The 24,830-nt window shown below is 48.1% G+C and overlaps 2 protein-coding genes across 2 annotated transcripts in view; both read right to left on the bottom strand.

The window, feature by feature from the left end:
- The window catches only part of ush2a (Usher syndrome 2A (autosomal recessive, mild)), a 269,485-nt gene that overhangs the window by 121,852 nt on the left and 122,803 nt on the right, over nt 1–24,830 (bottom strand). Inside the window, exons 12-13 of the mRNA XM_067260969.1 lie at nt 1,519–1,541; nt 269–282 (exon numbers count right to left, since the gene is read on the bottom strand). Of these exons, the coding sequence (XP_067117070.1) occupies nt 269–282; nt 1,519–1,541 (37 nt within the window). The remainder of the gene's footprint in view (nt 1–268; nt 283–1,518; nt 1,542–24,830) is intronic.
- The window catches only part of esrrga (estrogen-related receptor gamma a), a 25,720-nt gene continuing 4,010 nt past the window's right edge, over nt 3,121–24,830 (bottom strand). The window contains 4 exon segments of the mRNA XM_067260908.1: nt 3,121–3,365; nt 7,185–7,469; nt 23,597–23,678; nt 23,681–23,766. Of these exon segments, the coding sequence (XP_067117009.1) occupies nt 3,121–3,365; nt 7,185–7,469; nt 23,597–23,678; nt 23,681–23,766 (698 nt within the window).

Raw genomic sequence — 24,830 nt, 5'->3', positions numbered from 1 at the left:
GTCCAGGCTGATGATAAATACAGTACTATGGTTTCCATTCAATGAAGACGGAAGAGAAATGAAATATAAACACTCCCCTTTAGCCATTAGAAATAATGAAACACTTAGTGTCAGTTTTTTTTTTCTTTTTTACTTTTTTTAAACGTAAGCACAAAAAAGTCTGTAAAGCAGTTGTTTTGGAAATGAGTTTAACTCCAAAACAATAAGTAATTATTTATATTTAATATTATTCTTTTTCCCTTTGCAATTTCAAAGAGACAAAGCTCATGTAGCACGGCTGGCCTGTATGATACGCAGTATATACAGCAAGTTATTAAAAAAGTCAGCTATCATCATGAAATACTCAAATGTCATTTTTATTTAGTAGTTTAAACCTAAGATGTACATTATTCTACAAGAGAGTTACACAAATGATCCCTTTTATATATGTAAATTGTTTCTTGCTTAAGATACGTGTAAATTACTTAAACGTCAGTATAGATCATTATTATTATTATGGTTGTTATTGTTGTTTTGTTGTTGGATCTGTCGGTCCAGCGGAACCAGGAAGAATCTCGTCACCTGTAAGGTGGGTTGTGTTAGGACACGCCTCCTCTCTCGTCTCCTGAGGATGCTTACTGTACATCCAGTATGGTCGCTACGGCTACCCTGATGGTTGCTACGGCTACCCTGTGTCTATAAAAGCGCACGGCACGAGAACTGGAACCACCACAAGAAGTACACACACGATGCCGTTGAAAAGCAACAGAACGAGAGGGGAAACAAATATAAAGAAAGAACAGAAGGGAGAGAGAAAAAACTGAAGTAAAAACAAGAGGATCATAATTTCGTTTTTTTGTGTTTTTGTTTTTTCAGAAAAAAGCACAGCAAACATGAAACATTTAGAGGCTGAACTACTTTTTTTTCTTTTTTCCTTGTTTTTGTTCCAATAAAATGTTTTAGGTTAGAATTATAATCTGTTAATTTACAATATACAATTGTTAAGAAGGTTTCAGAAAATACCCCTTACGAATAATAATAATAATACTGACATATTTATTACAGAATGATGTAGGTTACTTGACTAACTGGTTAACTTCTCAGCTGTAACGAGTTGCCATTTTACAGTAGATTACATGATAATCTAGGATACACATTTCATCGTTCTTAATCTGCGTTTATAAAAAATCCAGGACCCAATCCCAATGCCTCTCTATGTTGGGAATCCATGGATTGCTGGCTGGCCTACAGTATGTGGCAGACCAGATTCTGTAGGCCTCTGTCTGAGTCCAATATCAGCCTCAGGGCTTCAGGGTCACCATATGCATAAGCTGCCTTGTTTTAGTAATTACAGTCAGTTTCTCTTCAACTGGACTCTCTAGGTTAATGTCATCTAGAAGCCTACGCCAAGCACAGAAAGGAAGGGTGCAGAGAGAGGCGGGAGGGGGGCGGGGGGGGGGGGGGGGGGGTAGACAGAGGGATAGTGAGAAGGAGAAATGCTGGAACTTGTAAAGACTCCCCCAAACAGAACACTGGCACAAACATTAATTGCATACCTGTTCCTATGAACCCTCCTGTTAAGTGACTATTGCTTGGAATAGAAGATAAAATTGATTCATATATATATTAATATATAATAAATTGCTGAAAGTGGTAAAGCTGATAGAAAAGAAACACATTGATTGATTGATTCATTAATTAACACAATATTAAACAAAACTCATCATATGTGACAAGTGAAATATATATTTACACCCTTATATATTATTGTCAGTTAAAAATAAGACAAAAAAAACCAAAACTTTTTTTTCTTCTTTTAAACAAAAATAAATTAAATCAGTTCCTTCAGTCCTCTTGGCTCCTCCCCCTGATCTGTATTGCACAAGTGGTTAAAGCTCCAGCGGCTCCGTTACCAAAGTAACCAGGTAGGTAACTGCAGTAACAACGACATCATAACATAAAGAAACCATAACTTCCTGTTTAGCCGGATCATCTGGAAGACGTGAAACAAACAAAGGTCGGGTTGGGGGGCCGTTTGCGATTTAAAGGAAGGTGGCAGGTGATGTTGATGATGACAATGATGATGAAGAAGATGGAAGCAACAATGACGCTGACAACAAAGATGACAATACTGATGTTGATGATGAAGAAGGTAATAATGACGATGAAGAAATATATGACGATGGTGAGAAGAGGAGGGGTGTGTGGCTGACTAGGTAGAACACAGGTGCTAACCAGACCATGCTAGTAGGAGGAAGCAACACTGAAGAATCACCACTCAAATACTTGTGGAGCCTGGCCACCAAGGTACATGTGGGGTTTGAACAGGGGTTTGTAGGGTGGGTGGTGGGGGCTGATAGTAGTAAAGTTGCTGGCATCCACTGTGAAGGGATCTTCATCCTTTGGCGGGGCAAGTCTCCTGTTCCTCAAGGATCCACAAGCATCGTTCGAGAACATTATCAACCAAAAACGTTTTGTTCTTCAGCTAATTCTCTCGTATTCTTTTTTTTTTTTACACGCATTTTATTGTCCATTATCGTCCATGACTGTCCGTATAAACAGTTTTTAGGATGGGTTAGGGGTTGGGACAGAGAAGAACAAAGTTTTTTTTTTCTCCAAGAAGTCTCTTGTTACTAAAACCATGAAACCAGTCTTGGTTGTAGCTTGATTTTCTCTTTCCTCGTTTAAACGCCACCAGTCATCGTCATGAATCACATCTTATTATTTCTTATTATGTATATGTGACCCTGGTGGTCATAGTCTGTGGTTTTCACTGTCCTCACTGTCACTGGTAAGGTTGTCATGTCTATAACTGGTTTATAGTTTTTACACAACAGAACCCCCCCACGCACCACTAGCAGAGGGTTCCTGTCAGTGTCAGACCCTCACTGACAGGGGTCAGGGGGTCAAAGTTCAAAGGTGAAGCCCCATCAATCTCTCTTGGAGTGTGGTGGTAGGGGCCAGGACCGTGGGCAGGTGGGCACAATCAAGGGGATGTTACAGGGGGTTATGGCTCGCACTCTTCTTCGTGGGCGGGTGGAGGGAGGAGTCGTAGAAGGGGGTCGGGGGGGGCGTAAAGGTGGACGTTTCGGTCTGTCATGGGGGACTCGGTGGGGGTGGGGTGGGGGGGGGAGGGGGGCATCAGACCTTTGCCTCCAGCAGCTCCAGGAACAGTTTGTGCATGGGGACCTTGCCGTCCTGCTTGATGCTGTAGAAGTGCTGCACGGCCTTGGTGGAGGTCTGGCGCAGCAGGGGCAGGGTCATCAGCAGCTTGCCTGCCCGCCGGGGGTCCTCTGCGTGCTGGGCAGCCTCGTAGTCCTGCAGGGCCTCGTGGAGGACATCCTGGAGCTTCTGCACCGCCTCCACATCCTCTATGTGCATGGAGTCTGGAGAGGGGAGAGAGGGGAGAGTGGAGGGGGAGGAATGTGGAAATAGAAGGTTTAACTGTTTTGCGACATAAAGCTGAGCAACACTGATTATTTACACAAGTCTAACAAGTAATGTGAAGGTACAATGTAGAGAGAGAAAAGAGAGTGACAAAGAGAGAGAGATACAGAGAGGGGGAGGGAGAGAGACACCTCAGTAGGTCTCAGGGGTGATGTCATGCACAGCTCATTTGCATACTGAATCAGCTCCAGTGCATTTATGAGCTCTAAAGAAGGGGTGTGTCACTGCATTGCATCAAGCATAGCTTATTACAAGACACACACACACACACCATTTTCTTTTGAGGGTGGAGTGAATCTTGGTGGGTTGGGTACTTTGGACTATAAAATATTTTGTGTTTGTGTGTACATGGATTTGTGTGTGAATGTTCACTTGTGCTCTTCTCTATGTGTTGTCTGCTTGCTTTCCCTTGTATAAGTGTGTTTGCGGATCCCTGTGTATGTGTGTGTGTGTGTGTGCATTGTCACCAGCATGGCTTCCCCCAGGGATGAATGTCTTAATGTGTGTTGGCCTTTAGCTCAGAAACTAGGATCAATGTTTGGGTGCCGATCAATAGAAGCATGCATGTTAAATAATAATCACAGGTCAGCTATCAATAGGGGATCACAGAGAGAAGCCAGACACACACACACACACACACACACACACACACTCACACAGGACATCATCGATGCACAAACAGATGAACTGGAATGGGTCTATTGCTAGCTGAGGGGTATGTGTGCCTGGTTTGGAGTCAGTGTGTGTGTGTGTGAATGTGTGTGTATCACTGTTTCTGACCCAGGACCTCATCACACATTGTGTGATGAGACACATCACACAATGTGTGATGTGTCTCAAAAATCCCACTTCCTACAAATTCTTCAAAAATACACACACACACAAACTTCACTGAACACAGAAATACACACACAACCCACATTGGCCATATTATTTGTCTTGGAAACAAACACATTTGTTTACACATGTGTGTATGTGTGTGTGTGTGTGTGTCTGTGTGTGTCTGTGTTCAGAATTGTGTTTGTGACAGAGAGAGAGCTCTGATCCCAGAATCTGACAGCAAGCTCTCAGTCATCCGTCACAGGGGCTTTGGTGACCTGTGATTGGCCAGGAGCACAGACAGGAAACTGCTTACACACACCTTTCAGAGGGTCTGCAGAGCCAGCAGCTCTATCAATCTGACTATCTCACAAACACACACACACACACACACACACACACACACACACACACACACACACACAGCTAACAGCAAATAGTTGTGTTGGCCCCTAATCGACAGTTGTAGCACAGAGTCCCAAACAAGAAACATGATAAAGATAATACAAGCATGATAAATACATGAAGGTGAATGGTAAACACACTCATACACACACATACACACCTATACACACAGTGTCGATTCATTGTATTTAATGCTAGGATCAGTATGCAGGGGCCAGTCTGTCTGACAGCCAGATCATGCACAGATCAATGCACTACTCCAACTACTACGTGTGTGTGTGTGTGTGTGTGTAGGTGTGTGTGTATGCGCCAAACACCATAGAAGATTTGTTTGAGGCCTGTGTAGAACCAGGAAATGTTTGATGTGATTTTGAAGAATGTTGAGGGATTGTAAATATAATATTGTGTAAAGCTCTTGGGCTTGGGAGAAAAAGCATATAAAACCTGTAATGGTTTAAATGATTTGGGAGTTAAATATGTATTTTATTAAACTCTGCACTACACAATATACTAGAGTGACAGCTGTTGTTCAGTGTGTGTGTGTGTGTGTGTTTGTTTTAATGTGGTAATGTGTGTATGTGATAGACAGCTGTGCATAGTAGTGTGTGTGTGTATAGTAGTGTGCGTGTGTGTGACCTGGAGTAAATTGGAAGGAAAAACTGTGGTCTATTATCCTAGCATGTAGCTAATGAGGAGAGGTTGACACACACACACACACCCACACAGAAAAACACTCACACAAACACGTCTTTCTACTCATTTAGCCAGCCAGTGTGTGTTTTCAGGGGCTGGTCTTTACATGTGGTGCACGTTCAGCAACATTTCTTAGGGTTCCCATTATTAATGCAGCCGATTAGCATCCCAGGAATTAATTAGTGTCAGTGCCCTTCAAAATGCTAATGGTAGTTTTCTGTTGTAGTGGCACGCCATTGGCCAGCACAAACACACGATAAGCTGGAGGAAGCTAATTCAATAAACAAATATGTTAAAAAGCAGATGTTCCTGACGACAAGCTCTGCTTAGCGTCTCCATCGAGCTGGCGAGACAGGGGATAGGACTGTGGTCTGAATATTTTGAAAAACAGGAGAGGAAGAAGACTTAAAGGCTCCAAACACAGACACGTGCCGTCCCTTTCCAAAGTAGAAGTTAAACTGTGTTTGAGTCTTGTAACCCTGCTGCTATCCGTCTCAGTCTTCTCCATCGACAACACTGATAAACTGTTAATTACAAAATCAATTAAAAAAACTAATTTTCCTCAATTGCCACCCTCCTCCCCACCCACACATACACACACACACTCAGACCTCAGACGTCCCTCTGGGGTTCACTTTGTGGCAGAAGGGGCCGGCCCACGCACGCTTGCCAAATAGTGAGCCGTGCCTGGGGGCCAAGCCGGCAGGTCCAATCAGGTTTTTCATTTTTCAACAAGGCCCCAGCTCGCTCCGAGATTGATCGCCACATATCACCCCCCCCCACCCCTTATCCCCCCCCCTTTTAGAAAACAAAGAGTCAATACCCCCCCCCCAGAGCAGCCTGGAGAATCAGAACACGGAGACGTCCTCTCATTCAAGCCAGGCGCTGCGGCCCATTTAACAGATTCTATTGACAGTTTCCTCCTTGTAATTAAAGGGAGACCCACTGGCCTGCCACCAAGATAAAGTTCAAAGATGGGGTCAAGAGAGGTGTGGGGGGGCGGGTCTGAGGGGGCTAGAGTGGGGGGGGTTTGGGAGAGGGGGGGTGGGACATGTCGATTCCGGACGACATCAGAGAGTCTTATTGACAGGCGGGGTCCTAATGATTGCACCTTATTTAACAGGCTTCTGAGGAGACGGCTATGCTAATTTTGAAAAGGGCCCGCAAGCACTGTGCTTTGTGAGGATGCATGAAAGGTGTTTGTCTTTTGGTTGTAGTAGTGGTCGTGTGTGTGTGTGTGTCTGCTATGAGGGTGATGTATCTAAACCTTTCCTTTGAAGGTACCGCTTCAATGAGACCCCTGGGAACAGGGATTCAGATCTTTCCTGCCGACACACACACACGCACACACACGCGCACATACACTCACACTCCCCATCTAGACCATCATCTTTATTCTTTATAGCTCTCCTGGTGCTCGTTTTGGGCTTAGATGTATTTGAGACGTAGGAATCAAAACTCCTTAGAGAGATGTGTGTTACATTTATGAAATGGTTCTCCTGTATTGAGATTAATGTTGTATTTGATTTAGAAATAAACCTCTTTGGGAATGTTATAGAAACAGGTTGCTTGGCGTCAGTAGTCCACAGTAAAGCATAGTTCTGATGTTTGATCTCTGCAACAGCTGTGTTCCTGTCCTCAGACGCATGGGTCCGGGTGGGGCACACAATAAAGTAGCTAAATGTTTTTGTATAAACATCCAATCCATCCCTCTTTCCATTCCTCTCTCTCTCTCTCTCTGGTGGTTTCTACCCAAGTAAGCAAGGGCCATACATCCCTGCATTCCTCCATCCATTCATCCATCCATCGCTCCATCCGCCCATCCCTCCGCCCATCCCTACCTGAGTTAGCCAGGGCGATGGCCTTGAGGGTGACAAACTCCTCCTTCTCCAGCTTCATGGCTTTGTACTTCTTGACCAGCTGCAGGATGGCGTTGTTCAGGTCCAACAGACCCGCCAGCTTGGACTGGTCCTCGTCCATGATGTAATCCTCGGCGTACACCAACTTGTCTTCGAAGGACAGCGAGCGGTACACCACGCGCAGGATCAGAATCTCCATCCAAGCACTCTGAAGTAGACTCATCTGGTCTGCCAGCGACAGGGTGGAGAAACCTGGAGGGAGGGAGGGAGGGAGGAAGAAAAAGAAAGAGGGAGAGAGAGGTATTTAGACTTAACATGTTGTTATGTAGAACGTTCCTGGATTTAGGTACAGGTGGTGTAGTAGTGAAGGCTGGGGCAGGGGCTGGGGCAGGGGCTGGGGCAGGGGCTGGGGCTGGGGCAGGGGCTGGGCTTGGGCTGGGCTTGTCTTGGTTAGACGTCATTGTCATTCATGCCGTGTGCTGCCGAGGGATGCTCCAGCCTCCACCCACACATGGAGACTGACCAGGGGCCTCCTCCTCTACCCAGCACCTGGGGCTCTCCTCTGGGGAGTGCAGGTCTTATCTCCCCCAACACACCCTATGGATCAATGCTAGCCATCACCACAGCTCAAAGACTAATTGCTAGCCTCAAAACTCCTACTCTCTCTTTCTTACTTCCATCCCTCAATTTCTTCCTCTTCCCCTCTTTCCGGCAATCTCTACACCTCCTCCTTTATCGTCTCTCCCCCTTTTTCTGGATGCTTCTCTGTTAGGGTCTGGATTGAAGATGCTAGTCTGGTTGTGATGACACAGAGACTACCTGCTCACACTCACTTTCTCTATTTATCTCTCCCCCTCTCCTTCTTTCGCTCTTTCTGTCAGCCCTATAATGGAACACCTGGCTGATCACACCTTTCCTCACAGCTGTCTTCATCTCTCCTCGTACACCTGCCCATTCACACCTGCATCTGTGTGTTTGTGTGTGTGTGCATGTGTGTGGGTGTAGGCATCTGTCTTAAGAAGCATTCCGCAGTCGAGCAAAGAGACCAACCCAGGTGAGCACACCTGTCGGAGCCCATATGCATGTGTGTGTGTGAGAGTGTGTGTGTGTTGAGTGAATGTGTGTGTGTGTGTGTGTGTGCTCTCACAGTACAGCTAAGGCATTTGGCAAACAGACAGATGAGAAAAAAAGATTCATATCCAACAACATCTGTTGTGATGAGGCTCCTCTTGAGATGGCGGTGAACGTGAGTGTGTGTGCGCGCGAGCGTGTGTGTGTGTGTGAGCAGCGTGGTATCCTTATCTCTCCCAGAGATGATCAGTGATGGCAGGCGACTCATTATGTGCAGGTCCCAGGCTATTGTTTGTAACAACTGCTAATTTATTATCCTCAACTGTTAACATCTCTGATCACATTAGCAGGGGGGGACTCAGGAACAGTTGGTGTGAACCCACACACACGCATGCACACACTCACATACACATGCAGATACACACACACACACACACTAAGAGGGTGAGAAGGCAGAGCCAGTTGGCAGCACATCCACTACTACTTAATAAAATCATCAAAAGGGATTATGGGTGAATTTCTTAAGGGGGTCCATAATGCGGCTCTCCTCTGGGGTCAGGCTATGAGATCTGGCATGGCTAAAATTAACACACACACACACAGGTATAAGGAAAGAAAGGATGAAGATGAGAAGAAGAGACATGGTTAGATGGAACGAGAAAAGAGAGAGAGAGAGAGAGAGAGAGAGAGAGAGAGAGAGAGAGAGAGAGAGAGAGAGAGAGAGAGAGAGAAGAGAGAGAAATTAGTAAGAGAGAGAGAAAAAAGAGAGAGAAATGAGAGAGTATTGTGCTGAGAGGGGAAGAGGAGGACTCAGAGGAGTGGGGTCAACTGAGGTCATAAACTATATATACACAACCAGTCTCCAGGGCAACCAAGGTAAAAGGAGCATGTTTGTGAGTCTTTTCAGAAGTAAATACAATTGTGGTGATATAAAAGATAGCAGTGTGTATGTGTGTGAGAGTGTGTGTGTGTGTGTGTGTGGTGTCGTGTGGCATGGCAGATGGATGGACTATATTGCCTGGGGGCTCTTATCCCCGGTTAGTGCGCATACACAAACACACACACGCAAACACACACGTTGCTGTATATAAACAATTAGATACACATTAACACTTTCCCCAATCTCCATGCATCTCTTCCCGTACCCATATGACACACACAAACACTCACAAACACACACACACACACACTACCCACACACCAATAATTAAAAGCACCATGATTAGTTTATTGAGTGGAAGGTGGAACTTTTTTTTTCTTTTTTATTGAGGTCCATCAATGATGCTATCGGGTGTGTGTGTGTGTCTATGTGTGTGTGGAAGGGGGTGGGGGTGTGGGGGCTTTTACAGCTGTCCACACCGAGCAAGCATCCAATTCTTCTTATCTGCCTGATTAATACAAATGCTTCTTGGGGAGGCATTAATTAACAGATACACATCTTAGTTCTCATGGCCTGATCGATGCAGCAGGAGAGAAGGAGCATCAATGTGAATTTAGTGCTGATGATGGAGGGAGAGGGGGCTATTGACGTCTGGGGGTGGAGGAATGAGGGAAGAAAGAGAAGGAGAGAAGCAGAAAGAAAGGGTTAGACGGAGGAAGAGAGGACGAGAAGAAGAGAAAGAGAGAAGGAGAAAGTGAGAGAGGAAAGAGTGAGATATTGAGAGAAAGAGGAAGATGCCGAAAAAGAGAGAAAGAAAGAGAGAGAGGGAAGGAGAGAGGGATAGAACAGGAAGAATAACAGAGCTTTCTTTTATAGTAGTGATTCTGTTTTACAAAAGAGACCCTCTTTTAACTGTAATTGCATTTCCCCTCTGTCACTGCACCTCACCTCACATTGTTAAAGAGACATTTGTAGTCAGAGAGAGAGAGAGAGAGGGGGTGTGTGTGTGCATGTGTGTGTGACTTGGTGTGTGCACCACAATCTTCGTATCAGGAGCGATAAGAGTGTGTGTGCATGTGTGTAAGTGTCTGTGCACAGTATGTGTGTGTGAGGTGAGTGTGTTTGGGTAAAAGGTGTGTGGGTGTTTTAAGAAAAGTGCTGTGTGTGTGTGTGGGGGGGGGGGGGGGAGTTGCTCTGACAGAAAGAGGCTGCAGTGCAGCCATGCAGACTTAACCTGTTCTGTACCCTCTTTCTATCCCCCCCTCGTTCTCCCTCTCTCCCCTCTCTCTCCCCTCTCTCTCTCCCCCACCGCCCCTCTCTCTCTCTCTCATGCCTTCTCTCTCATTGTGTGTGTGTGTGTGCGTGACCATGGTGTGTTGGATCGTGGTATATGTTTGTGAGACCGTGGGTGTGTGTGAGTCCATGAGGCGTGTGTGATTGTGGGTGTGTGCGTGACCATAAGTGCGTGTACGTGTGTGTGTGACTGTGGTGTGTGTGTGACTGTGGTGTGTGTGTGACTGTGTGTGTGTGTGTGTGACTGTGGTGTGTGTGTGACTGTGGTGTGTGTGACTGTGGTGTGTGTGTGACTGTGGAGTGTGTGTGTGTGACTGTGGCGGGGCGTGGTGGGTGACAGGTGTGAGGGGAGGTACCAGTGTGCTCTGTCTGATGTCGGGTGATGTGTTTATTAACACTCTGCACACTTCTTCACACTCTGTCATCCAGACGCGCAACACTGACACAGCGCCCGGCTCGGACCAGCTCTGACCAGCTCCAACCTGACACCCTGCTGGGGGGTGCCGGGGGGGGGTCGGGCAGGGTGGGGGGGCTGGGGGGGGAGTGCAGGGAGGGGGGTGAATAGGGGGTTTACACCCTGTTAAAGGTGAGCTCTGGAAACACAGCCTCCAGCTCCGAGCTAAATGTGACTGCTGAACTATCCAGTGGAACAGTGGAGTATAGGACACACAGGGGGGGGGGGGGGGGGGGGGGGGGGGGTAGGTGTCGTACCATTAAATAGGCCGCATGCTCACGCACGCATGTACGTACACTCACACACACACATTCACACACACACTGCCTGACCAATTAAATTGAGATGGGAAGCGACAAGAAAACAAACTTGCTGGAGAACCGTCTAATCTAGAGGATTCAACACCCTGGAACAGGAAGCCCCTGTAATGCTAGATGCCAGAACAGTGTGGAGCCCAGTGGGCCAGAAAGAGGCGGTATTGGCTATGTTTGAGGGCATGCTGCAAAGGGCAAAGACGTTAAAAGAAATGGAGTAGTTGCTGGCCTTTCTCTCACTCACTTTTCCTTTCCCACTGCCCATCTCCCTCCCTCATGCTCTCTCTCTCCTTCCCCTTCCCTCTACACCCCTCTGCCTCTCATCCCTCTCTCCCTTGCTCCTCCATCCTCATCCCCCATCCCCTCTCTATTGTCCCCTCCTTCCATCGCCCCTCCCTCCCTCCCTCCCTCCCTCCCTCCCTCCCTCCCTCCCTCCCTCCCTCCCTCCCTCCCTCCCTCCCTCCCTCCCTCCCTCCCTCCTCCCTCCCTCCCTCCCTCCCTCCCTCCCTCCCTCCCTCCTCATCCCCCATCCCCTCTCTATCCTTCTCTCCCTCCCCTTCATCCCTGTCTCCTTCCCCCTCCATCCTCACCCCCATCCCCCCCTTCCCCCGCGGCAGCCTCTTCTAATCAGACAGGACTCTCAGAGCAGTCAAAGCAGGCAGCTTCATTCTAATGGAGCTAATTATGAGCCTTACCCCTGCCTTAATTGCATACATTACTGACGATCTGCACCGCAGATTAACACTAAACATTCCCAGGCAACTAGGCGGCAGGATCAACGCTCCGCGCGCGTGTATGTGTGCGTCTGCACGTGTGTTCATGTGTGTGTCTCTGGGTGTGTACACCAGTCTTTTGGTGAGAGATGCCTGTATGTACGCGTATGCACAAGACTGGTATGCGTGCGCATGTGCATGGGTTGTGCGCAGTGCGATGTGTCTGTGTTATGTGTCCACCCTACTTTAACACTTAATTAGACCCAGAATGGAGATGTGACAACAGGCGGAGGGTTACAGCTGCGTCGCTAGGGCAGGCTGCCGGGGTGTGGGCCGGTCGCCGAGGTCCCCCCGGCTGCAGTAAAGCCCCTGGTGTCCGTTGGAGACGACAGATGGAGTGGACATTAAGATGGTTACCGGGGGAGACATTTCAAATAATAAAATATCAATATTTACATTTTAATTACCCCACTCTACACCCTGAGAGTCTTTGTCATCTTCTCCCTCATGGAGAGAAGGAGATAGACAGAGAGAAAGAGAGAGAGAAAGAGAGAGGGAGGAAGACAGAGAGACAGAGAGAAACAGAGAGGGAGGAAGACAGAGAGAAAGAGAGAGATGAAGAGAAGGAGCGAAGAGAGAGAAAGAGCGAGAGAGAGAGAGAGCGAGAGAGAGAGAGAGAGAGAGAGAGAGAGAGAGCGAGAGAGAGAGAGAGAGAGAGAGAGAGAGGAGAGAGAGCGAGAGAGAGAGAGAGAGAGAGAGAGAGAGAGAGAGAGAGAGAGAGCAGTAGGATGGAACAGAGATAGAAAGAGAAAAGGTGGGAAAGAAAGGATCATTCTAGGAGTGGTCCAAGAGAGACCAACCCTCTATCCTCCTATTCTTTATACACGCCAAGGGTACGTCTCTCGTTCTCACTTCCCCCCATCTATCTACCTATCCCCCCCTCCCATCCCCACAGTCTGTTTAGTGCGGATGTCAGCAGGACTGACCCTGTGTGGGGAGATTTCTGTTAGGAGAATTAGTGATGTGTACACACGACTCAGGGACAGACACATACACACACGCACCCACAGACACACACGCATAAACACACACACACAGAAACACACACAAGCAAACACACATTCCCAAGTATGGGGAGTCCAGACACAAGCACAAAAACACGTCACCGTGCCGACAGTTGCCTTTGAGGCGCGAGACCCTCTACCCTCCCCCCTCTCCCCTCCCCCCCTCTCCCCTCCCCCCCCCTCTCCCCCCCCATGTCTAGAGGAAGAGGAGAGGAGGTGAAAGGGGAAGAAAGAAGTTGTAGGATGGAGAACTAGAGAGTGGGGTGAGTATGAGGCCAAAAATAGGCAGAGGTGGTCTGAGTGTGTGTGTGTGTCTGTGAAGGAGAGGGGGGGGCAGGATGGTTTATTCACAGGGATTAATTCATTTTCCCTCACTGATCAATTAACCGGTGTGTGACAGCCTATCGATCGTCTTCAGATTATCCTCTAAGAACAAGATCTCCCCAAACACATACACACAAACACACACACAAGCCTGCAGATTATATATATGTGTGTTTATTTTAGATATCAAATCCCTGATCCCCCTGATGTACTATGGACGGTCATCTGGATTAATTTCATATTTAGGGATTAGAACTCAAATATGATCAGCTAGCACAAACATAGCACCCAGACAAACAAAGAGGAGCAGAGGAGAGCAGAGGGAAGAAGGAGGGAAGAGGAGAAGAATAGGGGAAGAGTGAGGAGAGGAGGAGAGGAGAGAAAGGCAGAACAGCGGAGGGGGGAAGGAGAAGACGAGAGAGGAGGAAAACGATGGGTACAGACACAGAGAGAGATGGGGGGATAGAGAGAAGGATACATATATCTATATAAAGAGACTGAGACAGAGGCCTTATCTAGTAAGCCTTAATGCTTCCAGGACGGGGCATTGCCCCCATTCCACTGCAATGAGCGCCTCTTAATTTCTGAAAAAGCCATGGCAGAAAAGCTTAATTAATTGTTTCCATACTGCCGCAGGGTCATTATGCATAGCAATAAAGGCTGTGTAATTATGAGATTTAACAGCCATTACAGAGACGGAGAGCTCATATGTCATCATCAGACTCGGCCAGTAGCCTGGCGACCACACGGTGCGCTTTGATGGACTACACACATGCACACACACACACATGCATGCATGCACACGCACACGCTTGCATGACACAGTATACACATCCAAATACTCATGCACAGACAGCCATGTGCACACACAGACACTCACAAAACAGACACACACACACATACATACAATGAACATCTATCAGGTCCCAAATAATAACCAATCCAGCCAGCTGCAATAGCTGCTGCCCACAGAGGAAGCCACAGACCAAGACAAACTAGACCCCCAGACCACCAACACAACTGCTGTAGATAGTGGGTGTGTGTGTATGAGCTTGTTCTGATTGAGTAAGAAAGATCTAAAGATGTGTGTGGGTGTGATAGCATATATCTATCTCCCTATCGCTGTGAGTGTGTGTGAACTGATGCATGGCCCAATAGATGTGGATCACACAGACAGACCTATGGTAATACTATCAGACAGCTGGAAACTGGCAGTCCTAGATGATGACATATCACCCCCCCACACACACACACACTCATATGACACTCGCACACACGCAGACACACAAACAGACACACAGTATAATTGACACACGCAAACACACACCACACACACAGACACACACGCACAGCATGATCAGAGCAGTGGATGCTGGCCTCTGAAGTCCCTGTGTGTCAGACATTTAGGTTGCTGCTCTCCTCTAACTTGGCCGAGGGAGAAAAATCACTCCCTCTTCTCCTCCGTCAGGACCCGCAGAGAGAGAGAGAGAGAGAGAGAGAGAGAGAGAGAGAGAGGCATGAAAGGTGAGGGAGTGGAGAATGAAAGGAATATGCTGATAGAGGGATGAGTGGTAAAATGAGCTAGTGGAGCGAGGCGATGGCAATATCGCAGACCGAGGGATGGAGAAGAGAGGAGGGTGAGAGGAGGAGAGAGGAGGAGAGAGGAGGAGAGAGGAGGGCGAGAGGAGGAGAGAGGAGGGTGAGAGGAGGAGAGAGGAGGAGAGAGGAGGGTGAGAGGAGGGCGAGAGGAGGAGAGAGGAGGGTGAGAGGAGGAGAGAGGAGGGGAGAGGAGGGTGAGAGGAGGAGTGAAGTGGAAGAAGAAGCAACATGGTGGCTGTCCCAGACAACAGAGCTCAACGGAGCTTCGCCACGCCAGATCACCCTCAAAGAAAGTAGGATGGAAACAGGAGGAAGGAGGAGAGGAGGAGAGGGGGAAAAGAGAGAGGAGAGAAATGGAGGAGAGAATGGGTCAAGAAGGAAAATTGGGGGGACACACTGTGGTTGAATAGAGAATTTGGGTTTGAAACAGGAAGCAAAAGAGATAGACAGATGAAGAAGGGTGTGTGTCTAAATTCATCCCTTTATAATTAAGAGAAGTTTCTAAAACTGTTCTGTGCTGCCAACCACAGAGATTGAGAGAGAGAGCAAAAGAGACAGGAGAGGAAGACAGAGAAAGAGAGAGAGCCAGAGAGAGAGAGTGAGAGACAGACAGAGCTGAGAGAGAGAAGAAAGAGAGTGGGTGAGAGCAATAGAGAGGATAACAAAAGACAGCTGTCATCATTACCATAACAACGAGAGAAGACCTGTTAGCTCTTAACCTCTATTCATACACACATCGTCATGTATATGTCACTAACACACACACATGCATACAGACATACCCCACACCCACATAGTTCTCAACTGAGTGCTGAGGTAAATCATGTCTAATCATTGAATTCATAGGTTACACAGTGATTCACTGCCCCTTCTGGTTTTCCTCCCTCATTTGTTATCATTTCCAATATAACCCCCCCCACACACACACACACACACACACAAACACACACAAACACCGTGAGGACCCCTGATTTGGGGGGCTTCTAGGTTGTTTCCTGTGGGGAAGCTATAAGTCCCCCCCAGCTAGCCGACAGACGTGCTCCAATCCCATTTCCTCGCCTGCTTGTTCCCTGATGGAAAGGATGCCCCCCTACAAACTATTATTTTGGAGGCGAGGGATGGAGGAGGGGATGGGGAAGCATGGAGGGAAGAGGGAAAGAGAGGGGGGGAGAAGAATGGATGGGGCAAAAGAGAGAGAGAGAGACGATAGCCATTTCATGCTTGTCTGTGAACTTTGCATGAACCGGCAGAAATAATGTGATGCGATGACAAGCCTGTTCCACCTTCCAGTAGATTTGCTGTGTGTGAGTGTGTACGTGTGTGTGTGTGCATATTTATGTGTCTGCATGTAAGTATGAAATGTGTGTGTACATGTGTTTGTGTATGTATGTGTGAGTGTATGTTTGTATGTGCGTGTATGTGCATGGTGAGCGTTTGCGGCGGCTGTGATTTGAAATAGAGTTTAGTTTGTATGTAATTACACCTATCTATCTTTTTATTCCACTGCAGCAAATCTGCAAATTGAAAATAGTAAAGACTGTCTGTTCATTCTGATGTGTAATGATAGGCTGGGACGCAGTCATGATTCATTGGCTACTTACCGACGAGGCATATTTGCATATTATTAGATAAAGATTACTAGGGGCCCCTCAGATTGCAGGGATGAGACTCCCTCGCTGCCTGATGGATTGATTTGATTTGCAAATGTAATCAAACTAATAACAAGGATGAAATGAGCGATAATGCCTTGTTTTTTTACACAGGCAATCACATCGGACAGCCCTCTGCCTCTCGGCCCGTGTCCTGGCTGTTTCTCTGTGAGAGCCTGACACGCAAAGACAGGTGACAGGTGTTTGTGTGTATCAGACAGGTGTGTGTCAGATGGGCGTGCTGTGTGTGTGTGTCGCCGACAGACTGGTGTGTGTGTGCATGTGTGTGTGTCATGTGTCAGGTCATTCTAATCTACAAGCATAGGGTGTGTGTCAGCTTCGAAGTGTTACCCGATGGGCCCAAGATAACCTAACTTGTGAGTGTGTGTGTGTTTGTGTGTGTGTGTGAGTGTGTGTGTGTGGTCTGGCTGCTCTCAACTTTATTAGACAAATGCATCCTTTATAGAGTGAGACCTGGGGACTCAGTGTAACCACGGACGATCACCAAGGAGACGGCAACAGCACAGTGATGAGAAAACAAATACAGGTCGGCGTGCAGACAGTCACCACAGGCCAAACGTGCCTTCAGAGAGAGTGTGGAAGTGTGCGTCTGTGTGGGTGGTGTTTGTATGTACCTAACATTATGTACAGTAGGTAAATGTAGGGGGGGCATTGCTAGACGACTGTCAACCCTGGCAACAGAGTCTAACACCATCTGAGGAACATTCCACAGGGTTCTACTGGGATAAACAGGTGAGAGGAGAGAAGAAAGAAAGAAAGAAAGAAAGGGAAGAGCCGGCAGAGAGGGAGAAGAGAGTAGAGGAAAGATGAAAGGGGGAACAGAGTAGAGGAAAGATGTGGTGAGGAAGAAGGAGAGAGCTAGTGGTGTTTGTTCTCAGAGCTCCTAGTCCCTGGCGGACATGCGTATTAAGTTTCATTCAATAAAGAATGCAAAGCATATAACATTATCCAAATATCAGGCCCTCGTATCAAATATTCTTTTGATAATTGGATTTAATCAATATTTGTATTCATCCACAAACACAGTTTGTTTTGTTTGTGCAGTGGACAAAGCCTTTGTCAGTGCAGGGATGAGCCGACTTCGCGACTGATTGGCTATGAAAGATCTGCGAAGATGTGCTGAGAAATCAGAGTGGAGGGCTGGGAGTTAGTACACACACACACACACACACACACGACAATTGCACATTTAAATATGTTCTATCAGGTTATAATGAGCTCCACCATTACTGACTCCTGCTGTATACTTGCTGTTCCAACTGCTTCACTTGTCCAGTCAAATGTGTGTGTGTGTGTATGTGTATTTCTATGGCTGCCACCTGGTGTCAAACCCAGTGTGTCCTCTTGTACAGTAGCTGTGAATAAAGAGAGACAGCAAGCGTGTGTGTGTGTGTTTGCATGTGTGTGTGTGTTTGTATGTATGTGTGTCAGATGTGAAGCATGTTGGTGGTTGTCACGGTGAACTTGCCTGTGCAGACAGAATGAGGACAGATCTACCAGTCATGACCCGCACTGCAGACAACATGTCACTGGAACGCTTGCCACGGCAACAGCCACGCTATAGCCAACACTCTACACTCAACACTAACAACCAACAAGCTACAGTCAATAAACTACAATCAACACGCAACAACCAACTCGCTACAGTTGACACGCAACAACCAACACGCAACAGCCAACATACTACTGCCAACAGGCTACAGCCAACATGCTACAGCCAACATGTTGCTTGCTTATAAACCCTAGAGTAGATATGCGAACACAGAGGGATAAAGAGTGGGACAAGGAGAGAAGGAGAGAGGGAGAGAGAGGGAGAGAGAAGGAGAGAAGGAGAGAGGGAGAGAGAGGGAGAGAGAGAAGAGAGAGGGAGAAAGAGAGAGGAGAACTGATTGACAGGTGCAGAGAGGGATGCCACTGGGTTCATTGAGTGACATATGATTTACAGCCAAGTTCACATGGAGCCTAACGACCAATATACTGATTGATGACATCACCAGACATTAAAAGCCATGGACACACACTGATGTCATCCTGACCTGTCATCCTGACCTGTCTGCCTGCCTGCCTGCCTGCCTGCCTGCCTGCCTGCCTGCCTGCCTGCCTGCCTGCCTGCCTGCCTGCCTGCTTGTCTGTCTGTCTGTATGTCTGACCAACCAGTGTCACTGTTCAAACATTTAATCCTGATAAAACCACACATGGGATACAGCCTCTCACCAACCAACACACACACACACACACACACACACACACACACACACACACACACACACACACACACACTCAGACAGAAGACACATGCTCCTCCTCACAGCGTTTCAGTGTCAGGTATAATTTAGAGACTGCCTGTGTGGGATGGAGGCCAGAGGAACCCCAGGCTGCTAAAAGAGAACATTTGATTTGCTAAAAGGAGCTCAGCGCTTCTATTAATCAATATTTGCACAGTGTCAGGCTGGGGGCACTGACTGGCTGGGTGACTGTCTGGCTGTCTGGCTGTCTGTCTGGCTGGGTGACTGGCTGGCTGTCTGTCTGTCTGGCTGGGTGACTGGCTGGCTGTCTGGCTGTCTGGCTGGGTGACTGGCTGGCTGTCTGTCTGGCTGGGTGACTGGCTGGCTAGGTGACTGTCTGGCTGACTGGCTGGGTGACTGTCTGGCTGTCTGGCTGGGGTGACTGACTGGATGGGTGACTGTCTGGCTGTCTGGCTGGGTGACTGTCTGGCTGTCTGGCTGGGTGACTGTCTGGCTGTTTGGCTGGGTGACTGGCTGGCTGTCTGGCTGGGTGACTGTCTGGCTGTCTGGCTGGGTGACTGGCTGGCTGTCTGGCTGGGTGACTGTCTGGCTGTCTGGCTGGGTGACTGTCTGGCTGTCTGGCTGGGTGACTTGCTGGCTGTCTGGCTGGGTGACTGTCTGGCTGTCTGGCTGGGTGACTGGCTGGGTGACTGGCTGGCAGTCTGGCTGTCTGGGTGGGTGGGTGACTGGGTGACTGGGTGACATATTAACTGGGTGGGTGGCTGTAAGGGGAAGGGGAGGGGAAAGGAGGGACACAAACATCTAGGTCAGAGGTTTATAGGTTACTAATTCCTATTGTCTCTGGCCTAGGGGGTATGTGTGTTGAGTGTGTTGAGTGTGTGATAGGGGGCCTGCGAATCAGAGTGGAGTTTTCCATCAGACACCCTATCTCTCTCTCTCCCTCTCTCTCCCCTCTCTCTCTCTCCCTCTCTCCCTCTCTCTCTCCCTCTCTCTCACACACACACACACAAACACACAGAAAGACAATGGGGAGGGAAATAGGAAACACAGCAGTTTAGGTTAGAGACAGAGAGAAGAGGAGGGAGGAGAGTAAAAAAAAAGAGTGGACAGAAAGATGGAGAGGAGGAGTGAGATAGAGAGGGAGGTAGAGAGAAAGGGGGGAAAAAGAGGGAGAGAGATAGAGATAAAAGGAGTTAGAGGGAGAGAGGGAGTGAGAGAGAGCTAGAGAGGGATGGAGGGGGGGGGGGAGGAAAAAGAGAGATGAGGGAGAGAAGGAGAGAGAGGAGAGAGAGATGGAGGGAGAGCGAGCTGAGATGAAAGTGGAGAGGGGAAAGTGCGCTGAGTATCTACATAAAGGAGATTAGAACAGATCAGGCTTCCATTTTACAGCTCAATCATATTGTGTTAGCACGCGCTTATCCAGCGCCGGTGGCCAAATAGGAAGGGAATGAAAGACTGAGCGCAGGCTGGAGATAGAGGCCTGAGAATAGGGGAGAAGAAGCGAGCAATTTTCCCCCCTACATAAAGGCTAGCTAATGGCAGGGGCCCCGCCATGCTAAGCAGACAGTGTTAGAGGGCCCCCTGTCCATTCATATGACCGGCTTGTCAAGTCAAGTAGTTGCCTGCCTGCCTTTGTATGGGGGAGATAAGGCATGTCGGGCCCTCGGCGTGACAGCTCACATTCATTTATTTTTATTTCACACCCGTCCTAGACTAGACATAGAAAGAGAGAGAGGAGGAGAGAGAGAGAGACACAGGGCGGAGGGAGGGAGGGAAAGACAGAGCGACAGAGAGAGAGAGAGAGAGAGAGGGGTGAGAAAGGAACAAGAAAGAGAACAAAAGAGAAAAAGAGAGACAGGTAGGGGAAGAAAGGAAGGAAAGAAGGCATGAAGAGGGAAGCGATTGGAGACTAATTCTATTGACAGATAATAAGTCTTTCTTGAATGGCCTTATCTTTTTTTATTCCTCCCCTTTTTAAAATATTTGTCGTCCTTCCCCCCAGCGACCCCCATTACCCCACCACCTCCGTACCCCCCCCATGCCTCACCCCTGAGCCTGTTGTACAGCTACTCCCCCCCTTACATTGTGAAACAGAGATTAATATTCTACCAAAGTGGCTCTCTGAATGAGAGTAAAGCTCACCAAATGAGATCCTTCATTCTAATCCACACATTTATGGAGACTGAAGGCAATTCACTGCTTTAATACCCCCTGTTCATATCATATTTCCAAATCCTGCATTGGTTTGAATGCCATAAGTGCATCTTATATTTCTGCAGACTCCTCTCCCCCTCTCTTACTTTCCCTCCACCCATCCACTCACTTCTCTCTCTCTTTCCTGCAAAGGCTTTGTCAGTGGAAGAACCTAGTTTTACACTCCTAATGGCATATCAAATGTTTTGCATAGGCTATATAAGTATGTAAAGGACACACACATACACACACACACACACACACACACACACATACAGGGATCCAGCCTGAGCATATTAGAAAACAAATCAAAAAGGTGAGAGAGTGTGTGTTAGGCGTGTGTGTGTGTCGTGGCGTGTCGCACGGCTCGGCGAGATGAGGAGCTGAGAGTGGTTAAGTGCGACACGCATACACACACACACGCGCTCACACAGAAAACCCCCTGGCTTCGTTATCTTCCCAGCCTGTCCTTCTGCTCGGTCGCCCCGGTAACGCTGAGTGATGTTTAAATTAGTTTACAATTTGCTCTCCCCGCGCCTGCAGAAGGCAACTGAGCCCGCACGCTCCGAGGGCGTCATCCCGGCCTCCTAGCCGCCGTACGGCGCCCTCCTAACGACGTCAAATTAGGCGCCGCTCCGCCGCCTGACAGTTTGTTACGACTGTTAGCGCCGTGGCGCCCGTATCATGAGCCCTAAATTGGTCGGGGCTCTCTGAGGGTGAGAGACGGAGCCTTCATCAATTTGATTAACAAAAATTAACTGTAGCATGGAGGAGGCCAGACGCGGACGTGGGCATGTGAGCACACACACACACACGCAAACACACCACGTGCCAACATATACGCACACACACTCACAATATGATGGGATTTCAGGAGAGACAGCCATGCTGGATGTTTCAGTATGTAAATGTTTGTTCTACTGGAGACTCATGTAGGAATGTTTGTAGAGCATCTAGACATGAGTCTGGGTGTGTGTGTGTGTGTGTGTGTGTGTCAGGGAGGTCAGCAGACCGGTGTGTGTCAGAGTCTGATAGAGAATGAGGAGGAGGTATATTTTCACTCTGAGAGGTGTAACAATCTCTTTCTCCGTGAGTGAACAGTAGATCACTCTCAACTCCCTGTGTGTGTGTGTGTGAGAGAGAGAGAGAGAGAGGATTATATCACTGCTAGGGGCACCTAGCTTTTCATCTGGATGCAATGTCAACCCCTGCCTACACACACTCACACACACACACACACAACATCTAAAAGCACACACACAACGTAGAAGATGAGTGGAAGCGAGGGAGCAGAGGGGAGATGAAGAGCTGAATCCTCCATTGTAGCTGTATTGCCTTCTGTCGTCTAATCACAGCATCATCTCTCCTCCGCCAACCAATCGCTCCGCACCCGGCGCTCTCAGAGTGGAAGAGAGACCCTGATATCTCTGTGCTCGCAGCAAACAGATATACAACACACACACACACACACTCTTGTACTCTAACACGTACACACACCTAAAACACAAACACACAGACACATAGACGCACGCTCACAACACCTAAAGACACACACCCATACACCTAAAGGCACACACTTACAGACACAAACACACCCAGTTTACCATGCCTGTTTTTCACAAGGAGACTTCTTTCCTATTAGGTTTAAACTGACTCAGTTCTCCCTAATCTGTGCTAATCTGTTCAGTTTCCCATCGTAACCCCTCACAGCTAACCTTTCCACTCGTCTGAAACTGGATTAGCTTTCTATTCCCCCCCTCCTTCTCTCTCTCTTTGTCCCGGACATACACAAGCACACACACACACACATTTCAATCACATTCAATCCACTCAGATGAAGAGGAAGAGAACAGCTTTGTTAAGTAGATTGAACAGAAATGGCCCTTTCCTGTAAGCTGAGGGAAGTGTCGTAAAAGAGAGGAGAGGAGGAGATGGAGCAGGAGAGGAAAAGCTTAGAAAGATACCACAAGAGAAGAAGCATGACTTCCTCCTCAACATAAACGCTTGTTTTCGGTTGATTGAGTGATGTGAGTGCATGTGTTTGAGTGGGTGGTGTGTTTGAGTTGCTGGGTGGGTGCAGAAGGGCAAAAGACAATGTTCCTTGAGAGCAATGAGCTTCTTAGGAGTTTAGTGTTGGGAATCTACCCACGTAATCTGTGTCAGCCAGCGTGTGTGTGCGTGGGTGTTTGTGTGTTCAGAAGGAGAGAATATAATTTTTCCTGAGAGCCATCAACAGAGTTCAGCGGAAGTGTGTGTGAGCGGGTCAGAGGGAATGGATAGTCGGGGGACAAGGGGTCATGAGACTTACCTGGGGTTGGCTCTGTGTGAACCAATATGTTGAGTGGGGCGCGCAGGTGTGTGTGTGTGTGCATCTGAATACATTTGTGTATTTGTGTGTGTGTGTGTGTGTATACACATGTCTAAATGTGTGTATGTTTCAACTTAGAAACTGTGTTTGTGTGTGTCTATGTATGTCAACGTACACATGTGTGTGTGAGTGTGTGTATGTGTATACACGTATACTGCATATATGTGTGTGTGTTTGTGTTCCCCTACCTGGGGATGTGCTTGGCCCCAGCCTATGTTGACCACCAGCTCCCGGTCGGCGAGGTCACACAGCGTGGTGAGGGCCTTGATATCACTGTCGGGCACCGTGGTGGATCGGGCATGGCGTAGATCTTCTCCGGCTCAGCCACCAGCAGGTGGGACACAATCTTGTTATCTGCAAGGCAGCCAAAGGGAACTGGGTGACCAGGGCAGAGAAGAGAGAGACAGGGTCAGGGTTAACACACTCTGGCACGCGCACCACGCTCACACGCACGCATTCACTCGCACACACATACAGTGTGGACCAATGAGGGAACTTCTGCATATGTGGGTGTATTTGTGTGGGCGTATATCTCTGTCTGTGTGTGTGTGTGTGTCTGTGTGTGTGGTTCTGGGGTGTGGGTGTATATCTCTGTGTGTGTGTGTGTCTGTCTGTGTGTGTGGTTCTGGATGTGGGTGTATATCTCTGTCTGTGTGTGTGTGTCTGTGTGTGTGGTTCGTGGATGTGGGTGTATATCTCCTGTGTGTGTGTGTCTGTGTGTGTGGTTGTGGATGTGGGGTGTATATCTGTGTGTGTGTGTGTGTGTTGGTAGAGGTGACTAAAACCAACATGGGTAGGATGAGAGGCCAGCAGCAGATGAGTGTTCTCTGGGTGATTAGATCTAGACCTGCTCTCTCCCCCCTCACGCGCCTCTCCTGACTAATCACCCATGGAAATGACTAGGAGGAGACTCTGCACCCCAACACACGGTGGTGGGGGGGAGGTGGGGGGGGGTTGGGGGAAAGGGGTCGGTTAGGGGGGTTGAAAGTGATTGACAAACCGAGGAAGAGTGAGAGAATGAGTTACAGAGAGAGCGGAAGGGATGGATTTAGAGAGAGAGAGAGAGAGAGAGGGTTAGGAGGAGACGGAGAGAAAGAAACAAGGGAGAGAGAGAGAAGTGACAAAGAGAGAACAGAGACAGTGGCACAGAGCAAAAGAAGAGAGAGCAGACAGGAGAGAGAGAGAGAGAGAGAGAGAGAGAGAGAGAGAGAGAGAGAGAGAGAGAGAGAGAGAGAGAGAGAGATGAGAGAGAGGAGAGAGAGAGAGAGAGAGAGAGAGAGAGAGAGAGAGAGAGAGAGACGGATAGAATCAATGCAAGCTGATTCCCAAAGCCACAGCCAATGTTAGTCTCCAGATTAATCAATGACATCGTCTGGCGCTAGATGAGTAAGATGGGCTCTGATAGGTCCACAGGCTGCTCTGGTCTGCTATCGGATAAT

The sequence above is a fragment of the Osmerus mordax genome, chromosome 22, assembly GCF_038355195.1.
Source record: "Osmerus mordax isolate fOsmMor3 chromosome 22, fOsmMor3.pri, whole genome shotgun sequence".
Lineage (NCBI taxonomy): Eukaryota > Metazoa > Chordata > Actinopteri > Osmeriformes > Osmeridae > Osmerus > Osmerus mordax.
The sequence above is the reverse complement of the archived record's forward strand: the minus strand, read 5'-3'. Positions and strand labels throughout refer to the sequence as shown.